General features: G+C 38.1%; 1 protein-coding gene across 3 annotated transcripts in view; it reads right to left on the bottom strand.

The window, feature by feature from the left end:
- Window positions 1–23,211, bottom strand: part of EVI5 (ecotropic viral integration site 5) — a 406,332-nt gene that overhangs the window by 119,688 nt on the left and 263,433 nt on the right. For all 3 annotated transcript variants that reach the window (XM_053693996.1, XM_053693998.1, XM_053693997.1), the window contains 2 exons: window positions 22,903–23,049; window positions 6,562–6,657 (listed from right to left, as the gene is read on the bottom strand). In XM_053693996.1, coding sequence (XP_053549971.1) covers window positions 6,562–6,657; window positions 22,903–23,049 — 243 coding nt within the window. The remainder of the gene's footprint in view (window positions 1–6,561; window positions 6,658–22,902; window positions 23,050–23,211) is intronic.

Here is a 23,211-nt window from a genome sequence, read left to right as displayed (position 1 = left end):
CTCTTTATTTGGTTTGAGGATAAGTGAGACATGTGGAACCTTCCCCTTGGGGGTAGTTCCTTGAATTCCAGAAGATAACCCTGAGAGACTATTTCTAGTGCCCAGGGATCCTGAACATCTCTTGCCCAAGCCTGAGCAAAGAGAGAGAGTCTGCCCCCTACTAGATCCGGTCCCGGATCGGGGGCTACTCCTTCATGCTGTTTTGTTAGCAGCAGCAGGCTTCTTGGCCTGCTTACCCTTGTTCCAGCCTTGCATCGGTTTCCAGGCTGGTTTGGTTTGTGAAGCATTACCCTCTTGTTTAGAGGATGCGGAATTAGAGGCCGGTCCATTCCTGAAATTGCGAAAGGAACGAAAATTGGACTTATTCTTGGCTTTGAAAGGCCTATCTTGTGGGAGGGCGTGGCCCTTTCCCCCAGTGATGTCTGAGATAATCTCTTTCAATTCTGGCCCAAAGAGAGTTTTACCTTTGAAGGGTATATTAAGCAATTTTGTCTTGGAAGATACATCCGCTGACCAAGACTTTAGCCAAAGCGCTCTGCGCGCCACAATTGCAAACCCTGAATTTTTCGCCGCTAATCTAGCTAATTGCAAAGCGGCATCTAAAATAAAAGAATTAGCCAACTTGAGTGCGTGAACTCTGTCCATAACCTCCTCATACGGAGTCTCTCTACTGAGCGACTTTTCTAGTTCCTCGAACCGGAACCACGCTGCTGTAGTGACAGGAACAATGCACGAAATGGGTTGCAGGAGGTAACCTTGCTGTACAAAAATCTTTTTAAGCAAACCCTCCAATTTTTTATCCATAGGATCTTTGAAAGCACAATTATCCTCGATAGGAATAGTAGTGCGCTTGTTTAGAGTAGAAACTGTCCCCTCGACCTTAGGGACTGTCTGCCATAAGTCCTTTCTGGGGTCGACCATAGGAAATAATTTCTTAAATATAGGAGGGGGGACAAAAGGTATGCCGGGCTTCTCCCACTCCTTATTCACTATGTCCGCCACCCGCTTGGGTATAGGAAAAGCGTCGGGTTGCACCGGAACCTCTAGGAACTTGTCCATCTTGCATAATTTTTCTGGAATGACCAAGTTGTCACAATCATCCAGAGTAGATAACACCTCCTTAAGCAGTGCGCAGAGATGCTCTAATTTAAATTTAAATGTCACAACATCAGGTTCAGCCTGTTGAGAAATTTTTCCTGAATCTGAAATTTCCCCATCTGACAAAACCTCCCTCATGGCCCCTTCAGATTGGTGTGAGGGTATGACAGAGCAATTATCATCAGCGCCCTCCTGCTCTTCAGTGTTTAAAACAGAGCAATCGCGCTTTCTCTGATATGCAGGCATTTTGGATAAAATATTTGCTATGGAGTTATCCATTACAGCCGTCAATTGTTGCATAGTAGTAAGCATTGGCGCGCTAGAAGTACTAGGGGCCTCCTGCGTGGGCAAAACTGGCATAGACACAGAAGGAGATGATGTAGAACTATGTCTACTCCCTTCATCTGATGAAACATCTTGGGCAATTTTACTATCTGTGGCAGTACTGTCCTTACTTTGTTTGGACGCTATGGCACAACTATCACACAATTTTGAAGGGGGAGACACATTGACTTTCATACATATAGAACATAGCTTATCTGAAGGTACAGACATGTTAAACAGGCTTAAACTTGTCAATAAAGCACAAAAACGTTACTGTCTCTTTAAATTTTAAACAGTGCACACTTTATTACTGAATATGTGAAAAAGTATGAAGGAATTGTTCAAAATTTACCAAATTTTCACCACAGTGTCTTAAAGCATTAAAAGTATTGCACACCAAATTTCAGAGCTTTAACCCTTAAAATAAAGAAACCGGAGCCGGTTACAGTTTTAACCCCTCTACAGTCCCAGCTACAGCCTTTGCTGCGACTTTACCAAACCCAGGGGGGAATACGATACCAAATGAAGCCTTCTAGGAACCTTTCCAACTACTTTCAGATCCACACACATGCATCTGCATGTCTTGCTCTCAAAAGTAACTGCACAGTAATGGCGCAAAAATGAGGCTCAGCCTACAACTGGGAAGGCCCTTCCTGACTGGAAAGGTGTCTAACTCAGTGACTGACGTTAAAAAACGTTCCCCAAGCTTATAAGTGTAAATTTCAAACATAAACATGTATAAAATGCTCAAATAAAGCAATCGATTTTGCCCATAAAAGTTTCTACCAGTTTTATAGCCCATATTAAGCCCTTTATTCTGTTTGAGACTAAGAAAATGGCTTACCGGTCCCCATGAGGGGAAATGACAGCCTTCCAGCATTACATGGTCTTGTTAGAAATATGGCTAGTCATACCTTAAGCAGAAAAGTCTGCAAACTGTTCCCCCCAACTGAAGTTCTCTCAGCTCAACAGTCCTGTGTGGAAACAGCAAACGATTTTAGTTACTGCTGCTAAAATCATCTTCCTCTCACAAACAGAATTCTTCATCTTTTTCTGTTTCAGAGTAAATAGTACATACCAGCACTATTTTAAAATAACAAACTCTTGATAGTAGAATAAAAAACTACAACTAAACACCACATACTCTTAACCATCTCCGTGGAGATGTTGCCTGTGCAACGGCAAAGAGAATGACTGGGGTGGGCGGAGCCTAGGAGGGACTATATGGCCAGCTTTGCTGGGACTCTTTGCCATTTCCTGTTGGGGAAGAGATATTCCCACAAGTAAGGATGACGCCGTGGACCGGACACACCAATGTTGGAGAAAGTATTAATTTGAAATTCAACTGTTATTGCATTGCCTTTTAATTATGAAAAAGTTTATTAAACAATTCTACTTTATCATCTATTTTTCACCAACTTTCTGAGCGTTCTTCATTTATTCCTTTTATAAAGGATATGTGCTAGAGACTAATATATAAAATAGAGCAATTCACTGTAACATTCATTAAGGCATCATGTTTTAACCACAAACAAAAATAAAAATGTAAGAAGCACAAGCCACTGTTACAACAAAACCATAAATGTATTGAAAATTAAAAAATCAAACATATACGTACAGTATCATCAGAAAATAGAAACTGCCTGCACTATCTTGTCATAGGGTCAGCTGACGCGTTTCAGCAAATGGCTTTAGTCATAGTTAAATGTTTTAATCAGTTTTGTGCACATTTTCAAATACACTTGAAAGGTAATAGCTGAAAAACTGCCTCGCTTTATAGTCAAACATAGGAGCAATATTCAATATCTCAAGTCAACATACTTGTGTTCGAGATTTAAGATTGTAAACTATATTATTTTGAACCTTTATATCTGAGAATAATTTACAATGAAAACTGCAGCTTTATTTTGTCTAATGAGTATATTGTTTAATGTTTATTCATTTCACTGACTTCCCTGTCCCCCCAGAACAAAAGAACCCCTACTAACCAATCACAAGCTAATATTCAGATCAGATATAGCATTGCTCATGTGCAGTTGAGAGAGACTGGAGAAACCTGTCCTTATCTCTTCCCTTAAGGTGGTTTAGCACTGATTCAACCTAGTTACTATTGCAAAGAACCCTTCTATCATGATTGTTGATGCAAAACTGATAATCCACCCTTTACAAACATGTGGCTGAGAATCTTAGGAGGGAGGGTGAAGTAAAATAATGGATAATCAATTAGAAAAAGAGAGATACTACAACAACCGCAATTAGATTGCTATAATGTATAGACAGGGATTGCAGCACATATTTTTTATTTTAATTTAAATTTGCTTCGTAAATTCTAAAGCTCCGCTAAAATAGCGGTGTGTGTAGATATGTACTTACTCCCCACATTCACAAGTGCCACCCAGCGCCGAAGTTGAATAGAAGGTTACCACTAAATTAAGGAACACATGAATCGATGAGTCAAGAAGCGTGATTGGATCAATGCACATGCACAGATTGGCTGTGCTGTTTTATTTTAGTACACACAGATAAAACCAGGAAAGCAAGCAAGATTTAACTAATTTAGATTGACAACACCTCCACTAGAGGGTGGTTACGATTAAACGTAAAATCCGCCACCATAGTGATCATTGAGGATCTATGTCAAAACAACACATGTATACAGATGAACAAAAAAGAATTCACACGAACAATATTGTAAGATGAAACATGTAATGCTTACGTCATGTGCACTATACCTGAATTTGGCCAAATTGTGCAAGGAAACATCCTCAAAATAATTTCTAGTAGATGACAGTATAGTCTGTAGGGGGCTAGAAGAAACAACACCTGTAACAGCGGGCACCACCAACTATATGAGAGGTATCAGGTGTCATGTTATCACATTTCAGGATCTATGTTTCTTGAACCCAGTTTATACAGACTAACCGTTTGAAACTTAATAGCATTAAGCAATATACAATATACATGTATTAGTTAAACAGTATTTATTCAGACCAGTGGAAGTTATGGGGATAGTATATAGCAACTCCAGTATTCAGCGGGCACCACCAAAAATAAAGGTATCCGGTGTCATGAATAGTATCAATTCTGGATCTATGTTAAAACTACCCCGAAATAACTATTTTCCGTCTGTTACAGTTGTATAGAAAATGCGAAAGACTTACAGAGCATTACAACTCATTATAACTGATATACACCAGTATCTGAATATCAAGAGCAAACATGTACACAAATTGTGATAAGAATAATGTGAATGAAACACCCTTTTCAGGGCTTAGGCATGTCTGAATAAATACTGTTTAACTAATACATGTATATTGTATATTGCTTAATGCTATTAAGTTTCAAACGGTTAGTCTGTATAAACTGGGTTCAAGAAACATAGATCCTGAAATGTGATAACATGACACCTGATACCTCTCATATAGTTGGTGGTGCCCGCTGTTACAGGTGTTGTTTCTTCTAGCCCCCTACAGACTATACTGTCATCTACTAGAAATTATTTTGAGGATGTTTCCTTGCACAATTTGGCCAAATTCAGGTATAGTGCACATGACGTAAGCATTACATGTTTCATCTTACAATATTGTTCGTGTGAATTCTTTTTTGTTCATCTGTATACATGTGTTGTTTTGACATAGATCCTCAATGATCACTATGGTGGCGGATTTTACGTTTAATCGTAACCACCCTCTAGTGGAGGTGTTGTCAATCTAAATTAGTTAAATCTTGCTTGCTTTCCTGGTTTTATCTGTGTGTACTAAAATAAAACAGCACAGCCAATCTGTGCATGTGCATTGATCCAATCACGCTTCTTGACTCATCGATTCATGTGTTCCTTAATTTAGTGGTAACCTTCTATTCAACTTCGGCGCTGGGTGGCACTTGTGAATGTGGGGAGTAAGTACATATCTACACACACCGCTATTTTAGCGGAGCTTTAGAATTTACGAAGCAAATTTAAATTAAAAAATATGTGCTGCAATCCCTGTCTATACATTATAGCAATCTAATTGCGGTTGTTGTAGTATCTCTCTTTTTCTAATTGATTATCTAAATATTTAAAGGGTCTGCACATTGGCTATTTCTACCTTCATATAAGGTTTTATCTACACCAGGGCGTTGCCACACAGTCCTAGGTAAAGAATTATTAATTTGGCTCTACTAGCCTCCCTTTTCCCTACCCTTTCTCTTGAAGTAAAATAATGCTTACATAAATTGCCTAGAAGTATTAACCCAAACCTCCCTGGGGAAAAAGTAAAAGGCAACAAAATAAATAATGAATGAATGTATATTGCAATAATGTTTCACTTGCAATAATGAAACATTTTATGCATTGTTGAAATTTCAAGTTTAAAGTAAAGGTAAACTTTGATGAATGAAAGCCCGGTTTTTAAAAATACTATTAAAAACAGGGGCACTTTCATTCATCAAAGTTTAGAAAGCAGCCGTTTGGTTTAAAAACTTACCTTTCTTCTCTTCACAGCCGGAACAGCTTCCCCTGTCCGGAGATCCTCTCATTTACATGTCAGCAATGACTAATCCGGCTTCCTCCAATCACAGCTTTCCCCTCAGGGGAATCATTGCCTGAGGCCATGCCGTGATTGGAGGAAGCCGGATTAGTCATTGCTGACATGTAAATGAGAGGATCTCCGGGCAGGGGAAGCTGCTCCGGCTGTGAAGAGAAGTACACTTTTAAACAAAACGGCTGATTTCTAAACTTTGATGAATGAAAGTGCCCCTGTTTTTCAAATTATTTTAAAAAAACAGGCTTTCATTCATCAAAGTTTACCTTTACTTTAATGGTCCTTTAACATAGAATTGATTTGTAACATATGAATCGGCACAAAAGGCCATAGGTTTTACAAATGCTTTTCCTTGTCTCAGTGCAGGAGATGTGAGGATCTGATGTCACAAGCAAAGACAACTGTATTAACTACAAACATAACAACACCAAACCCGTACCCACAATGCTCTGGGCTTGAGTACCAGCACATGCCATATATGGCACTGTTTTTACGAAGGGTGGGGGCGTAATTTCATTTGTAGAATTATATAATTGAGCGTAACGTGAAAACACCTCTGTCCATTTACATTTCAGGATAAAAAGGAGACTGATTAGGCAATAAAAACACACATTACCTGAATCACCAATTCTGCTATATGCTGCTGTAGTTCTGCTACTGCTGCTATACTGTCTGCTTCCCGAAGCCGCACCGCCATTACTTCTTCCTTGTTCTGCAAAACAAAGCATACAACCATTTAAAGTGCCAAAAACGCCAAGTTTTATTATCTTTACTCATATAGACCTATATGAGGATTCAATTTATTATATTAAACTGGTAGAACTAGGTTTATAAAAAGGTAAGATTAGCTTACGTGTATAAAACAAAGTTTTAGTAATTAAACCGAAATGAAAGGGATAGTTTATCCCTCAATTTTTCTCCCCTTTAATTTGTTCCCAATGATCCATTTTACCTGCTGGAGTCTATTAAATTCTTTACAAGTAGCCCCTTTACCCTTATTTTGGCATTTGAAGTAGCCTATTTAGCCTGTGGTATCCACACCTATACTGAGAGTTTCTATACTTAAGTCAAGGCTATTGACAGTCTATGTAAAAACACAACCAGCAGAAGAAATTACACTCCCAGTGGGGAGTAGAAGAGATAATAAAATGTTAATTTTCCAATGTTCTCTCAAAGTATTTGTCTTTGGTTTATAGACAGATATAAGACAAGGAAGCATGTGTGTGTGTACAAAAAGTGATAAGAGATTTGATTTTACCGGCAAGCTCAATTCATTTTAATAGGTTTAAGTTTCAAAGCACAAAACCAGCTAATTCATATCTATACTATAATCGCGTTTGTAACTCGTCCGTCGCCAGTTGCACACGCATCCTCAAAGGAATGTTGACTGCGCGAGGCAGCCAAAAGAATGTTGGCTGTGTGCGCAGGCAAAATAATCCCCCTGGATGCAGCAAAGCTGCATCCAGGTGGATTCCGAAGATGGCAGCACGATGAAAGAATCCACTGAAGGTGGATTCTTTCACCACCACGCCATTTTCGGAATCCACCTGGATGCAGCGTAGGCAAACCAGAAGCCTTAAAAAAAAACAACAAAAAAAACAAAACACAAAAAAAAACACGCAAGTATAACAAAAAAGACCTAACCTCTTGTACAAAGTATTAAACACCTAAACCTAAACACCCCCTAAACTAAACTACCAATAGCCCTTAAAATGGCCTTTTGTAGGGAATTGCCCTAAGTTAAACAGCTCTTTTACATTTAAAAATGACTTTACTGTCCCTTTAAAGGGACAGTCAAGTCCAAAAAAACCTTTCATGATTCAGACAGGGCATGTAATTTTAAACAACTTTCCAATTTACTTTTATCACCAATTTTGCTTTGTTTTCTTGGTATTCTTAGTTGAAAGCTAAACCTAGGAGGTTCATATGCTAATTTCTTAGACCTTGAAGGCCGCCTCTAATCTAAATGCATTTTGATAGTTTTTCACCATTAGAGGGCATTAGTTCATGTGTTTCATATAGATAACATTGAGCTCATGCACGTGAATTTACCATGGAGACAGCTCTGATTGGCTAAACTGCAAGTCTGTCAAAAGAACCGAAATAAGGGGGCAGTCTGCTGAGGCTTAGATACAAGGTAATTACAGAGGTAAAATGTGTATAATTATAACTGTGTTGGTTATGCAAAACTGGGGAATTGGTAATTAAGGGATTATCGATCTTTATAAACAACAAAAATTCTGGTGCTGACTGTCCCTTTAAGCTTGGGGGGGCCTGTATTTTTTTAAACAGACTGCCCTCTGGGCAGGCTTATTGCCTAGTACACAAATAAACACGAAAATACAATGTCTCATACATTAAAAGGGACATTATACACTAGAATTTTCTTTGCATAAATGTTTTGTAGATGGTCCATTTATATAGCCTATACAGCTTTTTTTTTTAAATAAAAAAATTATAGTTTTGCTTATTTTTAAATAACATTTCTCTGATTTTCAGACTCCTAACTAAGCCCCAAAGTTTTAGGAGAATACCGACGTATACCTAACTCCAGCTTGCTGCTGTTTGTGTAATGAGTCTTTTCATATGCAGAGGAAGGGGGATGGGGGGGGGTCTCATTTTTTGCTATAGAACCACTTGCAGTAGGTGTTCCAGCTACCTTTTCAACAGAGCTAAACTGGAAGCTTCTAAGTAAGCTTTTAAATGGTTTTATACTGGATTTTTAGATCAGTATCTGTGCATATAATTCTTTATAGTGGTCTATTACATGCAGTTATATGAAAATTAGTGTATACTGTCCCATTAAGGAAAAAACTATTTTATTGTATACTGTCCCTTTAAACTTTCATGATTTATTCAGCGTGTGCAATTAAAAAAAACATAATATATGTAAGAACTTACCTGATAAATTCATTTCTTTCATATTAGCAAGAGTCCATGAGCTAGTGACGTATGGGATATACATTCCTACCAGGAGGGGCAAAGTTTCCCAAACCTTAAAATGCCTATAAATACACCCCTCACCACACCCACAATTCAGTTTAACGAATAGCCAAGAAGTGGGGTGATAAGAAAAAAGTGCGAAGGCATATAAAATAAGGAATTGGAATAATTGTGCTTTATACAAAAAAATCATAACCACCACAAAAAAGGGCGGGCCTCATGGACTCTTGCTAATATGAAAGAAATGAATTTATCAGGTAAGTTCTTACATAAATTATGTTTTCTTTCATGTAATTAGCAAGAGTCCATGAGCTAGTGACGTATGGGATAATGACTACCCAAGATGTGGATCTTTCCACACAAGAGTCACTAGAGAGGGAGGGATAAAATAAAGACAGCCAATTCCTGCTGAAAATAATCCACACCCAAAATAAAGTTTAATGAAAAACATAAGCAGAAGATTCAAACTGAAACCGCTGCCTGAAGTACTTTTCTACCAAAAACTGCTTCAGAAGAAGAAAATACATCAAAATGGTAGAATTTGGAAAAAGTATGCAAAGAGGACCAAGTCGCCGCTTTGCAAATCTGATCAACCGAAGCTTCATTCCTAAACGCCCAGGAAGTAGAAACTAACCTAGTAGAATGAGCTGTAATCCTCTGAGACGGAGTTTTACCCGACTCAACATAGGCAAGATGAATTAAAGATTTCAACCAAGATGCAAAAGAAATGGCAGAAGTTTTCTGGCCTTTCTAGAACCGGAAAAGATAACAAATAAACTAGAAGTCTTTCGGAAAGATTTAGTAGCTTCAACATAATATTTCAAAGCTCTAACAACATCCAAAGAATGCAACGATTTCTCCTTAGAATTCTTAGGATTAGGACATAATAAAGGAACCACAATGTCTCTACTAATGTTGTTGGAATTCACAACTTAGGTAAAAATTCAAAAGAAGTTCGCAACACCGCCTTATCCTGATGAAAAATCAGAAAAGGAGACTCACAAGAAAGAGCAGATAATTCAGAAACTCTTCTGGCAGAAGAGATGGCCAAAAGGAACAAAACTTTCCAAGAAAGTAATTTAATGTCCAATGAATGCATAGGTTCAAAAGGAGGAGCTTGAAGAGCCCCCAGAACCAAATTCAAACTCCAAGGAGGAGAAATTGACTTAATGACAGGCTTTATACGAACCAAAGCTTGTACAAAACAATGAATATCAGGAAGAATAGCAATCTTTCTGTGAAAAAGAACAGAAAGAGCAGAGATTTGTCCTTTCAAGGAACTTGCGGACAAACCCTTATCTAAACCATCCTGAAGAAACTGTAATATTCTCGGTATTCTAAAAGAATGCCAAGAAAAATGATGAGAAAGACACCAAAAAATATAAGTCTTCCAGACTCTATAATATATCTCTCTGGATACAGATTTACGAGCCTGTAACATAGTATTAATCACAGAGTCAGAGAAACCTCTTTGACCAAGAATCAAGCGTTCAATCTCCATACCTTTAAATTTAAGGATTTCAGATCCTGATGGAAAAAAGGACCTTGAGACAGAAGGTCTGGTCTTAACGGAAGAGTCCACGGTTGGCAAGAGGCCATCCGGACAAGATCCGCATACCAAAACCTGTGAGGCCATGCCGGAGCTACCAGCAGAACAAACGAGCATTCCTTCAGAATCTTGGAGATTACTCTTGGAAGAAGAACTAGAGGCGGAAAGATATAGGCAGGATGATACTTCCAAGGAAGTGATAATGCATCCACTGCCTCCGCCTGAGGATCCCGGGATCTGGACAGATACCTGGGAAGTTTCTTGTTTAGATGAGAAGCCATCAGATCTATTTCTGGAAGTTCCCTCATTTGAACAATCTGAAGAAATACCTCTGGGTGAAGAGACCATTCGCCCGGATGCAACGTTTGGCGACTGAGATAATCCGCTTTCCAATTGTCCATACCTGGGATATGAACCGCAGAGATTAGACAGGAGCTGGATTCCGCCCAAACCAAAATTCGAGATACTTCTTTCATAGCCAGAGGACTTTGATGATTGATATATGCCACAGTTGTGACATTGTCTATCTGAAAACAAATGAACAACTCTCTCTTCAGAAGAGGCCAAGACTGAAGAGCTCTGAAAATTGCACGGAGTTCCAAAATATTGATCGGAAAACTCACCTCCTGAGATTCCCAAACCCCTTGTGCCGTCAGATACCCCCACACAGCTCCCCAACCGGAAAGACTTGCATCTGTTGAGATTATAGTCCAGGTCGGAAGAACAAAGAAGCCCCCTGAACTAAACGATGGTGATCTGTCCACCATGTCAGAGAGTGTCGTAAAATCGGTTTAAAGATATTAATTGAGATATCTTTGAGTAATCCCTGCACCATTGGTTCAGCATACAGAGCTGAAGAGGTCGCATGTGAAAACGAGCAAAGGAGATCGCATCTGATGCGGCAGTCCTAAGACCCAACATTTCCATGCATAAGGCTACCAAAGGGAATGATTGTGACTGAAGGTTTTGACAAGCTGATATCAATGTTAAACTTCTCTTGTCTGACAAGGACAGAGTCATAGACACTGAATCTAACTAGAAACATAAAAAGGTTACCCTTGTCTGAGGAATCAATGAACTGATTGGTAAATTGATCCTCCAACCATGAACTTGAAGAAACAACACAAGTCGATTCGTATGAGATTCTTTGAAAATGATAAGACTGAGCAAGTACCAAGATAACGTCCAAATAAGGAAATACCAAAACCCTGTTCTCTGATTACAGAAAGAAGGGCACCGAGAACTTTTGAAAAAAATTCTTGGAACTGAGGCTAGGCCAAACGGTAGAGCCACACAACTGGTAATGCTTGTCTAAAAAGAGAATCTTCAGACACTAAAAGTGATATGGATGAATCGGAATATGCAGATACACATCCTGTAAATCTATTGTAGACATATAATGCCCTTGCTAAACAAAAGGCAGGATAGTCCTACAGTAACCATCTTGAATGTTGGTATCCTTACATAATGATTCAATATTGATAGATCCGGAACTGGTCTGAAGGAATTGACCTTCTTTGGTACAATGAAGAGATAAAATAAAACCCCAGCCTCTGTTCCAGAACTGGAACTGTCATAAATACTCCAGCCAACTCTAGATCTGAAACACATTTCAGAAATGCTGAGCTTTTGCTGTGTTAACTGGGACACGGGGAAGAAAAAAATCTCTTAGCAGGAGGCCTTAACTTGAAGCCAATTCTGTACCTTTCTGAAACAATGTTCTGAAACCAGAGATTGAGAACGGAATTGATCCAAATTTCTTTGAAGAAAACGTAATCTGCCCCATCCCAGCTAAGCTGGAATAAGGGCCGCATCTTCATAGGTACTTAGGAGCTGGCTATAGGTTTCTATAAGGCTTGGATATATTCCAAACTGGAAATAGTTTCCAAACTGATACCGCTCCTGAGGATGAAGGATCAGGCTTTTGTTCCTTGTTGTGAGGAAAGGAACGAAAATGATTATTTACCCTGGAAAGAAAGGGAAAGCAAAGTTGACTTAGAAGACATATCAGCATTCCAAGTTTAATCCATAAAGCTTTTCTAGCTAAAATAGCTAGAGACATATACCTGACATCAACTCTAATGATATCAAAAGATGGTATCACCAATAAAATTATTAGCATGTAATAGAATAATAATAATGCTATAAAATTATGATCTGTTACTTGTTGCGCTAAAGCTTCTAACCAAAAAGTTGAAGCTGCAGCAACATCCGCTAAAAATATAGCAGGTCTAAGAAGATTACCTGAACATAAGTAAGCTTTTCTTAGAAAGGATTCAATTTTCCTATCTAAAGGATCCTTAAATGAAGTACTATTTGCCGTAGGAATAGTAATACATTAGCAGGAGTAGAGACAGCCCCATAACCTTAGGGATTTTTGTCCCAAAAAACTCTAATCTGTCAGATGGCACAGGATATAATTGCTTAAACGTCTAGAAGGAGTAAATAAATTACCCAAATTATTCCATTCCCTGGAAATTACTTCAGAAATAGCATCAGGGAGATAAAACACTTCTGGAATAACTACAGGAGATTTAAAAACCTTATTTAAACGTTTACATTTAGTATCAAGAGGACCAGAATCCTCTATTTCTAATGCAAATAATACTTCTTTAAGTAAAGAACGAATAAATTCCATCTTGAACAAATACAAAGATTTATCAGCATCAACCTCTGAGACAGAAACCTCTGAACCAGAAGAACCATTATCAGTATCAGAATGATGATGTTCATTTAAAAATTCATCTGAAAAAAGAGAAGTTTTAAAAGACTTTTATGTATACTAGAAGGAGAAATAACAGACATAGCCTTCTTAATGGATTTAAAAAATAAAATCTCTTATGTTATCAGGAACACTCTGAAAATTAGATGTTGACGGAACAGCAACAGGTAATGTAACAGTACTAAAGGAAATTTTATCTGCATTAATAAGTTTGACATGACATGCAATACAAACAACAGCTGGAGAAACAGATACCAAAAGTTTATAGCAGATACACTTAGCTTGGTAGCTCCAGCACTGGGCAGTGATTTTCCTGAAGTATCTTCTGACTCAGTTGCAACGTGGAACATCTTGCAATATGTAAAAGAAAAAAACAACATATAAAGCAAAATTGATCAAATTCCTTAAATGACAGTTTCAGGAATGGGAAAAAAAATGCCAGTGAACAAGCTTCTAGCAACCAGAAGCAATAAATAATGAGACTTAAATAATGTGGAGACAAAAATGACGCCCATATTTTTTAGCGCCAAAAAAGACGCCCACATTATTTGGCGCCAAAAATGATGCCACATCCGGAACGCCGACATTTTTGACGCAAAAAAAGTCAAAAAATGACGCAACTTCCGGCGACACGTATGACGCCGGAAACAGAAAAAAAAAATTTGCGCCAAAAAAGTCTGCGCCAAGAATGACGCAATAAAATGAAGCATTTTCTGCCCCCGCGAGCCTAACAGCCCACAGGGAAAAAGTCAAATTTTTTAAGGTAAGAAAAAATGATTGAAACAAATGCATTTATCCCAAATATGAAACTGACTGTCTGAAAAATAAGGAATGTTGAACATTCTGAGTCAAGGCAAATAAATGTTTGAATACATATATTTAGAACTTTATAAACAAAGTGCCCAACCATAGCTTAGAGTGTCACAGAAAATAAGATTTACTTACCCCAGGACACTCATCTACATGTTTGTAGAAAGCCAAACCAGTACTGAAACGAGAATCAGCAGAGGTAATGGTATATATAAGAGTATATCGTCGATCTGAAAAGGGAGGTAAGAGATGAATCTCTACGACCGATAACAGAGAACCTATGAAATAGACCCCGTAGAAGGAGATCACTGCATTCAAATAGGCAATACTCTCCTCACATCCCTCTGACATTCACTGCACGCTGAGAGGAAAACCGGGCTCCAACTTGCTGCGGAGCGCATATCAACGTAGAATCTAGCACAAACTTACTTCACCACCTCCATAGGAGGCAAAGTTTGTAAAACTGAATTGTGGGTGTGGTGAGGGGTGTATTTATAGGCATTTTAAGGTTTGGGAAACTTTGCCCCTCCTGGTAGGAATGTATAACCCATACGTCACTAGCTCATGGACTCTTGCTAATTACATGAAAGAAATCTCTTTTTTTTTGTTAAAAAGCATATCTAAAAATGTGCACAAATGTATAATATTTTATGTAGATCAAACAATAAGAAATCTGAGCTCTCTGTAAAGAAAGCATAAACTCATAAATTAGATAAACTCTCCAAATTCTATATTCTATCAAATCCTACTCTAAAAAATACTATATACCAACTGAAATATACAATAAATCTGTGAAAAGTGGAACTTGAAAGTCTAGGTGCAGTCAGTAAAACATAAAACCTAGTCTATTAGTGTTTACTGCTATCCAATAGCGCAAACAATATTGGATTAAAGGACCACTCAATGCAGAACTAACAAGTGCATAATAAAAAGACAATGATTTAACACCTACACTAAAATTCAAATTTGCAGATTTTTCCGACAAATTTATTTTTTCTCCCATTTTCCAGCCCCTTGAATCATGTGACTGTCATCAGCCAATCACAGACTAGTATACGTACACCCTGTGAGCTTGTGCACATGCTCAGTAGGATATTGCTCCCCAGAAAGTGTCAACATAAAAATACTGTGCAAAATGGAAGTAAATTGGAAAGTGTCTTAAAACTGCTGCTCTTTCTGAGTCATAACCGTTTATTTTGACTTGAGTGTCCCTTTAATATAAAATGTATTTACTAAACCTGACAGTTTTATCACACCTCATACACTTGGAGAAGTAGATTGTTTAGTTGTTGGATTGTGACAAAAACCATTTGCCTGTAAAAAAGATGGTGCAAACAATCAATAGTAAAAGTACAGCTGCTCATTCCTGGAGGAGTATGCGCGGTCTTACGTGCACCATCTCCTAACTGAGCATGTGCGAGAATTCCCAGCTCATATACATATACCTATCTCGGATTGGCTGAAAGCTGTCACGTGATACAGGAGGACTGCCGCATTTACACTGATCAGAGGCCACCCCAGCCCTACGCGTTTTTTTTTTTGTTTTTTTTTTACACTTGTTACCTTCTTAAAGGACCAGTTTACTACTCAGGGGAGATGGAGATTATTAGCAGCAGTAACGCAGTATTAAAAAGTAAACTAGATGAGAAAGCATAAGTATTGTAATAACTAAATATATTTTTTTACCTTTTTTCTTTTATTAATTTTTGTTCAATTCGACAACACGAACGCCCTGATAAAAGGGATGTGTTGGCAATCTCTATTCACCCGTCCCATGGCCAATCACCTTCAGGTATTCAATTATATGCAAATCACGCTAAATGACTAACAGGCATGCACAATCTTCATATAACTCTTTACTTTATATTTGTACTTAGAATATGAGCAATGCTCAACCTGTCTTATTATACAGTATTACAGGAAACGGCTGCAAAGCGAATCCATGAATCAGCTATGAAGAGGGATACTTTTGCAGAACTCAAGCGCAACAGTACTACGATCAGTGAATAGAAGAAAAAAAAACAAAAAAACTACTCTTTGCTCTGGTCCGTGTTTGGAAGAGAAAAAAAACAAACTACTCTTTGCTCTGGTCCGTGTTGAGTAGAGTAGTTTTTTTTTCTAATCCATTCACTGATCGTAGTACTGTTGCGCGTGAGTTCTGCAAAAGTATCCCTCTTCATAGTTGATTCACGGATTCACTTTGCAGCCATTTCCTGTAATACATGCAGTGATGTCACCACAAGGGGTGGAGCATGTGTGCGCTATGTGCAGACCGGACTTGCCGCACGTCCAGTGAAGTTTGTAAGGGGTATAGGTTATGTCATTCAAAAACAGATCATTCAAAAAAATATTTCCAAAAATCTATAACGACGTGTGGTGATAGTTAACTTTTCAAGCATTTTCGTTTAAAATTTAATAACTTTTTGAGTAAACTGTGCCTTTAATTCTCTTTAAGACAATTGGCACAGCCAATAAGATGCTGTACCAACCGCTGCTCAGATTGGTGCTGCACATCATAGGCTCAGACCTGCAGGGTGTCTTGTACAGTATTCTCATTGGCTGCACAGAGATTTTTTTTTTATTATTATTTTAAAAAGCTTCAGAACTAAAAAAATAAAAAAAAAAGCTTCAGCTCAATAAAAAAGATGTACAAGTGTATTTAGCAAAATCTAAAATAAAAAATATGAAAACAAATAACTAATTCCACGTATATTTCATAGATAAATGTGTTTATGCTTTACTGTTTAAGATGACTGATACTTTTTCCGTATCTTAGAAAAGAATTTGAGTCGTCTTACAGGCAGCGTCTCTCTATAATGAATCATTTATCTCCTTCCACTTTTATAGTTTTGCTTTCAGTTCTAGATTAAATTTACCACAATGGTGACACTCAACCTTATTTTTCCTTTACTTTGTAATAATTATGTCCTTCAGGTAACACTTCTCCTAAAGCGAATTTCCGGTGTCTGAGGCTGGATCTTAGTATTACTGTTCTGGTGCCAAAGTCGTCTAAAGTTTATCATTCAATCAGTGTGAGTTATCTGTCATGAAACGTTCAAGGGAATTTCTGGTGTAAGAATAGAATGCTATTATATGTTACAGTATAATTATTATTATTATTAATAATAATAATCTAATGCTTATTTTGGGTCACGTGCTTAACTCCAGCAAAGGGGTTAAACAAAGTTAAAGCTGTGCTCAAAGGGCACAGCCAATGAGTTGTGGATATGTAAATAGGATATGTAAATACAATGTGTTTTCCTCAGCCGCACCAATTCTGGGTGTGCAACATCAGCACTGTATTTAACTCACTTGCAGGGGTCAACAAATCCTGCCAGGGACCCATGATATCTAAAAAAATTGTACTATAAATACATATACAAAGTCAATTGATCAGTGAGGACGTATTTCATGAAGATATTTAAAAAAACGAAGGGAGTACAGACTTTACAGAGAATTTACAGAGAGCCTATGAAGAGATTTCCCAGAGATGAAAACATTTTGTCATATGGCAGTACTCCCATCACATCCCTCTGACAAGCACTGTACTCTTAAGGAGAACCAGGCTTCAATATGCTTAGAAGCGCCTTTCACTGAAGAATCAAGCACATCATTCTTCAAACACCTCCTAAGGAGGCAAAGTTTTAAACTGAGGTATGTGTGAGGTGGGCGGGGAATTTATAGACTTTTGAGGTTTGGGAAACTTTGCCTCCTCCTGGTGGGAATGTATATCCCCAAGTAACAGCTCGTGGACTCTTTCCACCTTTATGAAAGAAACGGTCCTATTGAGAAGAAACTGTTCAGCTGTGAAATACCTGGCAGTTTTCCGCCAAAGGATTTTTACAGCTAAACGCAGATATAGGTTTCTGTGACTATACAGCTGTATCCCTCTAGGCCGCAGTAACCAAGGTGTCAAGCCTATTTGTCCCCGTACAGAAAGTATCCCGATTACCCAGGACTGCATAAATCTTGCATATTCTCTCTTTTTTTTATTAATTTTAAGAGTACCTACCAATCAAATCACTAAGGGGAATGGATTATACCAAAGGAGAGAAACCAATTGCTTTCTCTGTTGACAAAGCCTTAAAGGGACATGGAACTAAAAAACTTTCTTCCATAATTCAGACAGATAATTGAATTTTTTAAAAGATAACAATTTACTTCTGTTGTCAAATTTGGTTTGTTGTTCTCATGGTATTTTTTGGTGAAGATACCTAGGTAGGTAGTGTGCATGTGTGGAGCACAACATGGCAGTAAACACTGCTGCCATTTAGTGCTCTTGCAAATGTATAACACTGTTAAAAGCATTCTTGCAAAACTACTGTTATATAGTGATCCAGACTTGCACACTCCTGAGCCTGCCTACCTGTGTTCTACAAAGGATATTAAGAAAACAAAGAACATTTGATAACTGAAAATTTTTGGAAAACTTTTCAATATATTTATCTGAGACATGAAAGGAAAAAAATTGTGTTTCAAATCCTTCAGATATGCATGAAGGACCATGCCAAGTTCTAAGATATTTGAGATGTACACAAAAGGGTCTCCCCTTCTACAGGTTCTTGGGTAACTTTAGAGAGAAAAAATCCTTACAGAATGTGGAGGAGGGCTGTGGATCCACAAGGAGCAGCTCACTTTAGACCAGGGGACTGGTGGACAAGTCCACATTTCACCTGGGAGGCCTGTGACATTTCTCACTGTGAAAAGACCTTTCACCACCTAACTGATAGCTCCTTGTCTACCCCTCTGAACAACAGGTTACTGTAAGGAGGAACCAGGCCCCAGATCGATTAGAGCAACCCCGGTCATCAATTCCACCCAACAGGCCAGGTTTTCATTATAGCTGAACTAGAGCACAGGTTAAATGATCAGCTGATGGTTGAGCAGGTTAGTAACCATGGTTACTGAGCAGCTGATTATTTCACCTGTGCTCTAGTTCAGCTATAATGAAAACCTGGGCTGTTGGAGGTACTTGAGGACTAAGAAACACTGGGTTAGAGGATCCCCTTTAAACGATGAGTAGATCTGCAGTTCACTTTCACCTCACTCCTCATCAAGAAGGCAAAAGAAAATGAAAGAGGATCATGGGAAGTGGGAGGGATTTAAAGCTCTGGTGTGTTAGGTTGTCTTTTGTCTCCTCCTAGTGGTCAGGAGGGGAATATTCTCACACATAATGACTTGTGGACTATCACCACTTGATGAAAGAAATATCCAAGATAGCACCAGAAAACATTACAGTGTTACTAAGAATTGGAAGATTCCAAAAGTCATTCACTGAAAAAGCTTCAAATTACCTCCTAAAGGAAGGCACTACACAGCAAATAATAAAAACACAAGACATCCTAGGGATAATACTAATAGGCTTCCTTGAAAGTCTTGGATTTAGACTTCAGGGAAAATCTTACAAAATGTAGAAAGTTTATGAGTAAGAAAGATAGCTGTGGGGATATGCCCGTTTCAAATTAATAACAGATTCCACAATAAAGCGAAAATGCAAACCCCGCTCAAAAAGAATATCTAGGAGAATATATTGGTTGTATCTGCAGCCAAATATTGTCCCTAAAAGCATTACAAAGGATAGACCACAGCAAGCTCAACAAGAGAGATGCTCACGTTTAAGCTTTGTTTTTGTTAATGACAAATAAAGCAGAGCAATTACTGGAGTGCATTAGATATTTATTTTTTTGTCTAGTTTAAATCTTGCTATCCCTAGTGATTGGTAAACTGTCACCGCTGACATAAAACAAGGCACCCTCAGGTAACTGGCCAATTTGTTTAAAAAGTTGGTGCATGAAACATATGTTCCACCTCCCCATGCGCAATTAAAGCTCTCACTGAAAAGATAGCAAAAAACTTCTAGTCAAGGCCAATATAAATGTGCTACCAAATTCTTCCATTCAAAACTGAAATGTCACTTTAAGATGCCCAAGCTGAATTTCTGACTCTCAGAACGTAAACCACCCGTTTAAAACAAAATGTTTGTCAATGGCGCCCACCATTCCTCAATAATAGGTTTCACTTGTCTTGCACTACTGAAAAAGATTTGTAGCAAAGGAATGTTTATGCATAAAGTATTCAGAGAGATGTATTTTCAATAGGGCTATTAACAAGTCAATTTCATAAGTCAGAAAAGACATTAAAGGGACATGAAACCCAAATTAATTCATGATTTAGAAAGAGAAGGCCTTTTTTTAACAAATTTCCGATTTACTTCTATTATCTAATTTGCTTCATACTCTTGATATCCTTTCTTGAAAAGTATATTTAAATATGCTCAGTAGCTGCTGATTGGAGGCTGCACTCATGTGATTGGCTTACCCATGTGCAGTGCTATTTCTTCAACAAAGTATATCTAAAGAATGAAGCAAATTAGACAATAGAAGTAAAATGGAATGTTGTTTAAAAGAATATTCTCTATCTGAATCATGAAAGAAAAATTTTGGGTTTCATGTCCCTTTAAATATCCAAATGGTGCTCAAAAGAACTGCACATGGACATAGCCCCCAAACATGCACCACTGTATAAACGGATTTATAAATCACAGAATCGGTGCAGGGTAAAGAATGAGGTGTTTCATGGGAGAAGTAAGAAAGACCAGATACTTAGAATAGGTTCCATTGCAGAAATATAGGTACTTGATAGGCAATTTTCCAAATTTGGATGCTAAGCTAAGATTTTCCATTGACTCAAGAACACTCAGAAGCTGGGAAGGGTACTTAACCTCTGGGCTATTCACTACTGCACATAGTGTAGCTGGGTTATTCACTACTGCACATAGTGTAGCTGGGTTATTCACTACTGCACATAGTGTAGCTGGGTTATTCACTACTGCACATAGTGTAGCTGGGTTATTCACTACTGCACATAGTGTAGCTGGGTTATTCACTACTGCACATAGTGTAGCTGGGTTATTCACTACTGCACATAGTGTGGCTGGTGCATAATTGTTTAATCCGTAATCGTTCATATATGGCATCATGAAAATTCTTATAAGTCTTAATATAAAAAAGAGCATTCAGCCATAACTAAACAATGCTTTCTGAAACTCTGCACTTGGTCCCTTTCTCTTATCAATCTACACGTCATCCTTAGGTTCCTTAATAAAGTCCCACGGGTTTCAATATCAGTATGCAGATGACCCTCAAATCTACCTCTCTGCACCAGACCTATCTTCCATGCTAACCCGTGTCACTAACTGTCTAATAATTCATCCTGGATGTGTCCTCATACTACCTTAAGCTAAATCTCTCCAAAACTCCTTACCCCCCCCCCCCTTCCAAAATCTCTATCCCCCAACTTGCTATAACGGTTGATAACATCGTTACCCCAACCCTGCATGCCTGATGTCTTGAGGTCACACTTGACTCAGAACTTTCTTTAACTCCTCAGATCCAGTCTTTTGTCAATTCCTACAATTTCCACCATAAATCACATATCCAAAATTCACCACTTCCTCGCACAATACAACTAAGATTTTAATCCACCCTCTCATCATTTCCCAGCTCCACCCTCTCCGGTCTCCCTAGCTGCCATCCATCTCTTTTTATAATCCATAATGAATGCCTCTGCCATGCTGCTTTTTCTAACACATTGCTCCTCGTCCGCTGCACCTCTCTGCCAATCCCTTCATTGGCTCTCTCTATTCTCCAGAATAAAACAAAAAATCCTCACTTTGGCATTCAAGGCCCTCAATAACACTGCTCCCCCCCTATATCTCAGACCTTGTCTCCAGATACTCTCTCTCCCGTTCCCTTTGCTCTGCTCATGACCACCTTCTCTCTCCTTACCTCCTCCCTCAAATTCCCATCTACAGGACTTCTCCAGATTGGCCCCTATATTGTGGAACTCTGCCTCACTCAACAAGACCCGCCCCTAGTTTTCAAAGTTTCAAGTGCTCCTTAAAGATACTACTCAGTTCCTCTTCTGCTTTTGTCATCCCCTTGAACCCCCTTAGCATGTAAGCCCATGAGCTCATAAGTCCTGTAGATCACCTTCATGAGAGCTGATTTACAACAGTGCAACTCTTGGCAAGGTCCTCTACTCATTTGTCTACTATAAATGCTACCTTTGCATATTATACCCATGTTTATAGTGCTGCAAAATCTGTTGGCGCTCTACAAATTTCTGATAAAAACTATGTAGTAAAAAAAAAAAAAAAAAGTCCTTTAGCAACAGTAGTTTGATTGAAAAAAAACACAGTAATTCTAGATTCCCCAAAAGAGAAGCAAGGAATTAATCTAGTGTAGATATGACATTTTATTTTTAAGATTTTTTTATTTTACAGTAAATGAACAATATATTAATGTTTCCTGTTTTGAGTTAAGAAGGCTAAAAATATTCTCCTTTAGCAACTATCAGATCTCATCAGCAGTTTCAAACTCTGCTTTCTATAAAGTAATCCACAAACTAGGTGGGGAGGGTAGTGATGTCATTAGGTAAGCCTGTGATGTCATCTAGTGGCAAAAACTATTTATCTTATACTATCTATCCAGTAATGATGGCTTTCAGCTTTACACGTCGCACTGCTTTGTGGAAGAGCTTCATTTAACTTTAAATGTGACATTTAATCAGATTGGACAGGGACTGTGCAATCCATTCCTTTGTAAATATGCAATTTGCTCAGACTGCAGCATTACACTGCGATTTTAAGTGTTGAAAAGTTCTTTCATTTAGAAGAACGGAACTTTGTGAAAGGTCCCCCCCCCCCCCCTTAGATATTGAACGTTGATAAATGGGTGCATTTGATTTTACAAACATTTTGATGCAATTAAAAGGATCAGTTGAATGAAACAAAAACTAGCAAGAAGTACTTTTAACACTTTTAAAAGCATTTTGTTAGCGGCGAGTTCAGTCTGGTAACACACATTCTGAGAAGATAAACATGGCTTGCGTTTCTACATTCTATAGACAATGGCTCTGAAGTTCGAGATTACCTTGCATTCAATTTCAGCTTGTTTCCGCTTTGTTTCAGACAGCTGGGTTTGCAGGCTTTTGTTCTGGGTTGACAGATAATGCACCTTCCCTTGCAAGCTGATGACCTCTTGCTCCGCCCTACGGAGTTGGTTACTGTTGATCTGGTTCTGTATTTAAAGAGGAGAAAACAAAAACGTGTAAAGCTGAAAGATAACATGTCGTCAAAAGGTAAAATTATATATATATATATATATATATATATATATATATATATATATATATATATATATATATATATATATAAAAATATATATACACATACACACACA

Source organism: Bombina bombina, chromosome 10 (assembly GCF_027579735.1).
Source record: "Bombina bombina isolate aBomBom1 chromosome 10, aBomBom1.pri, whole genome shotgun sequence".
NCBI classification, from domain to species: Eukaryota; Metazoa; Chordata; class Amphibia; order Anura; family Bombinatoridae; genus Bombina; species Bombina bombina.
This window is presented reverse-complemented; position numbering and strand designations above follow the sequence as displayed.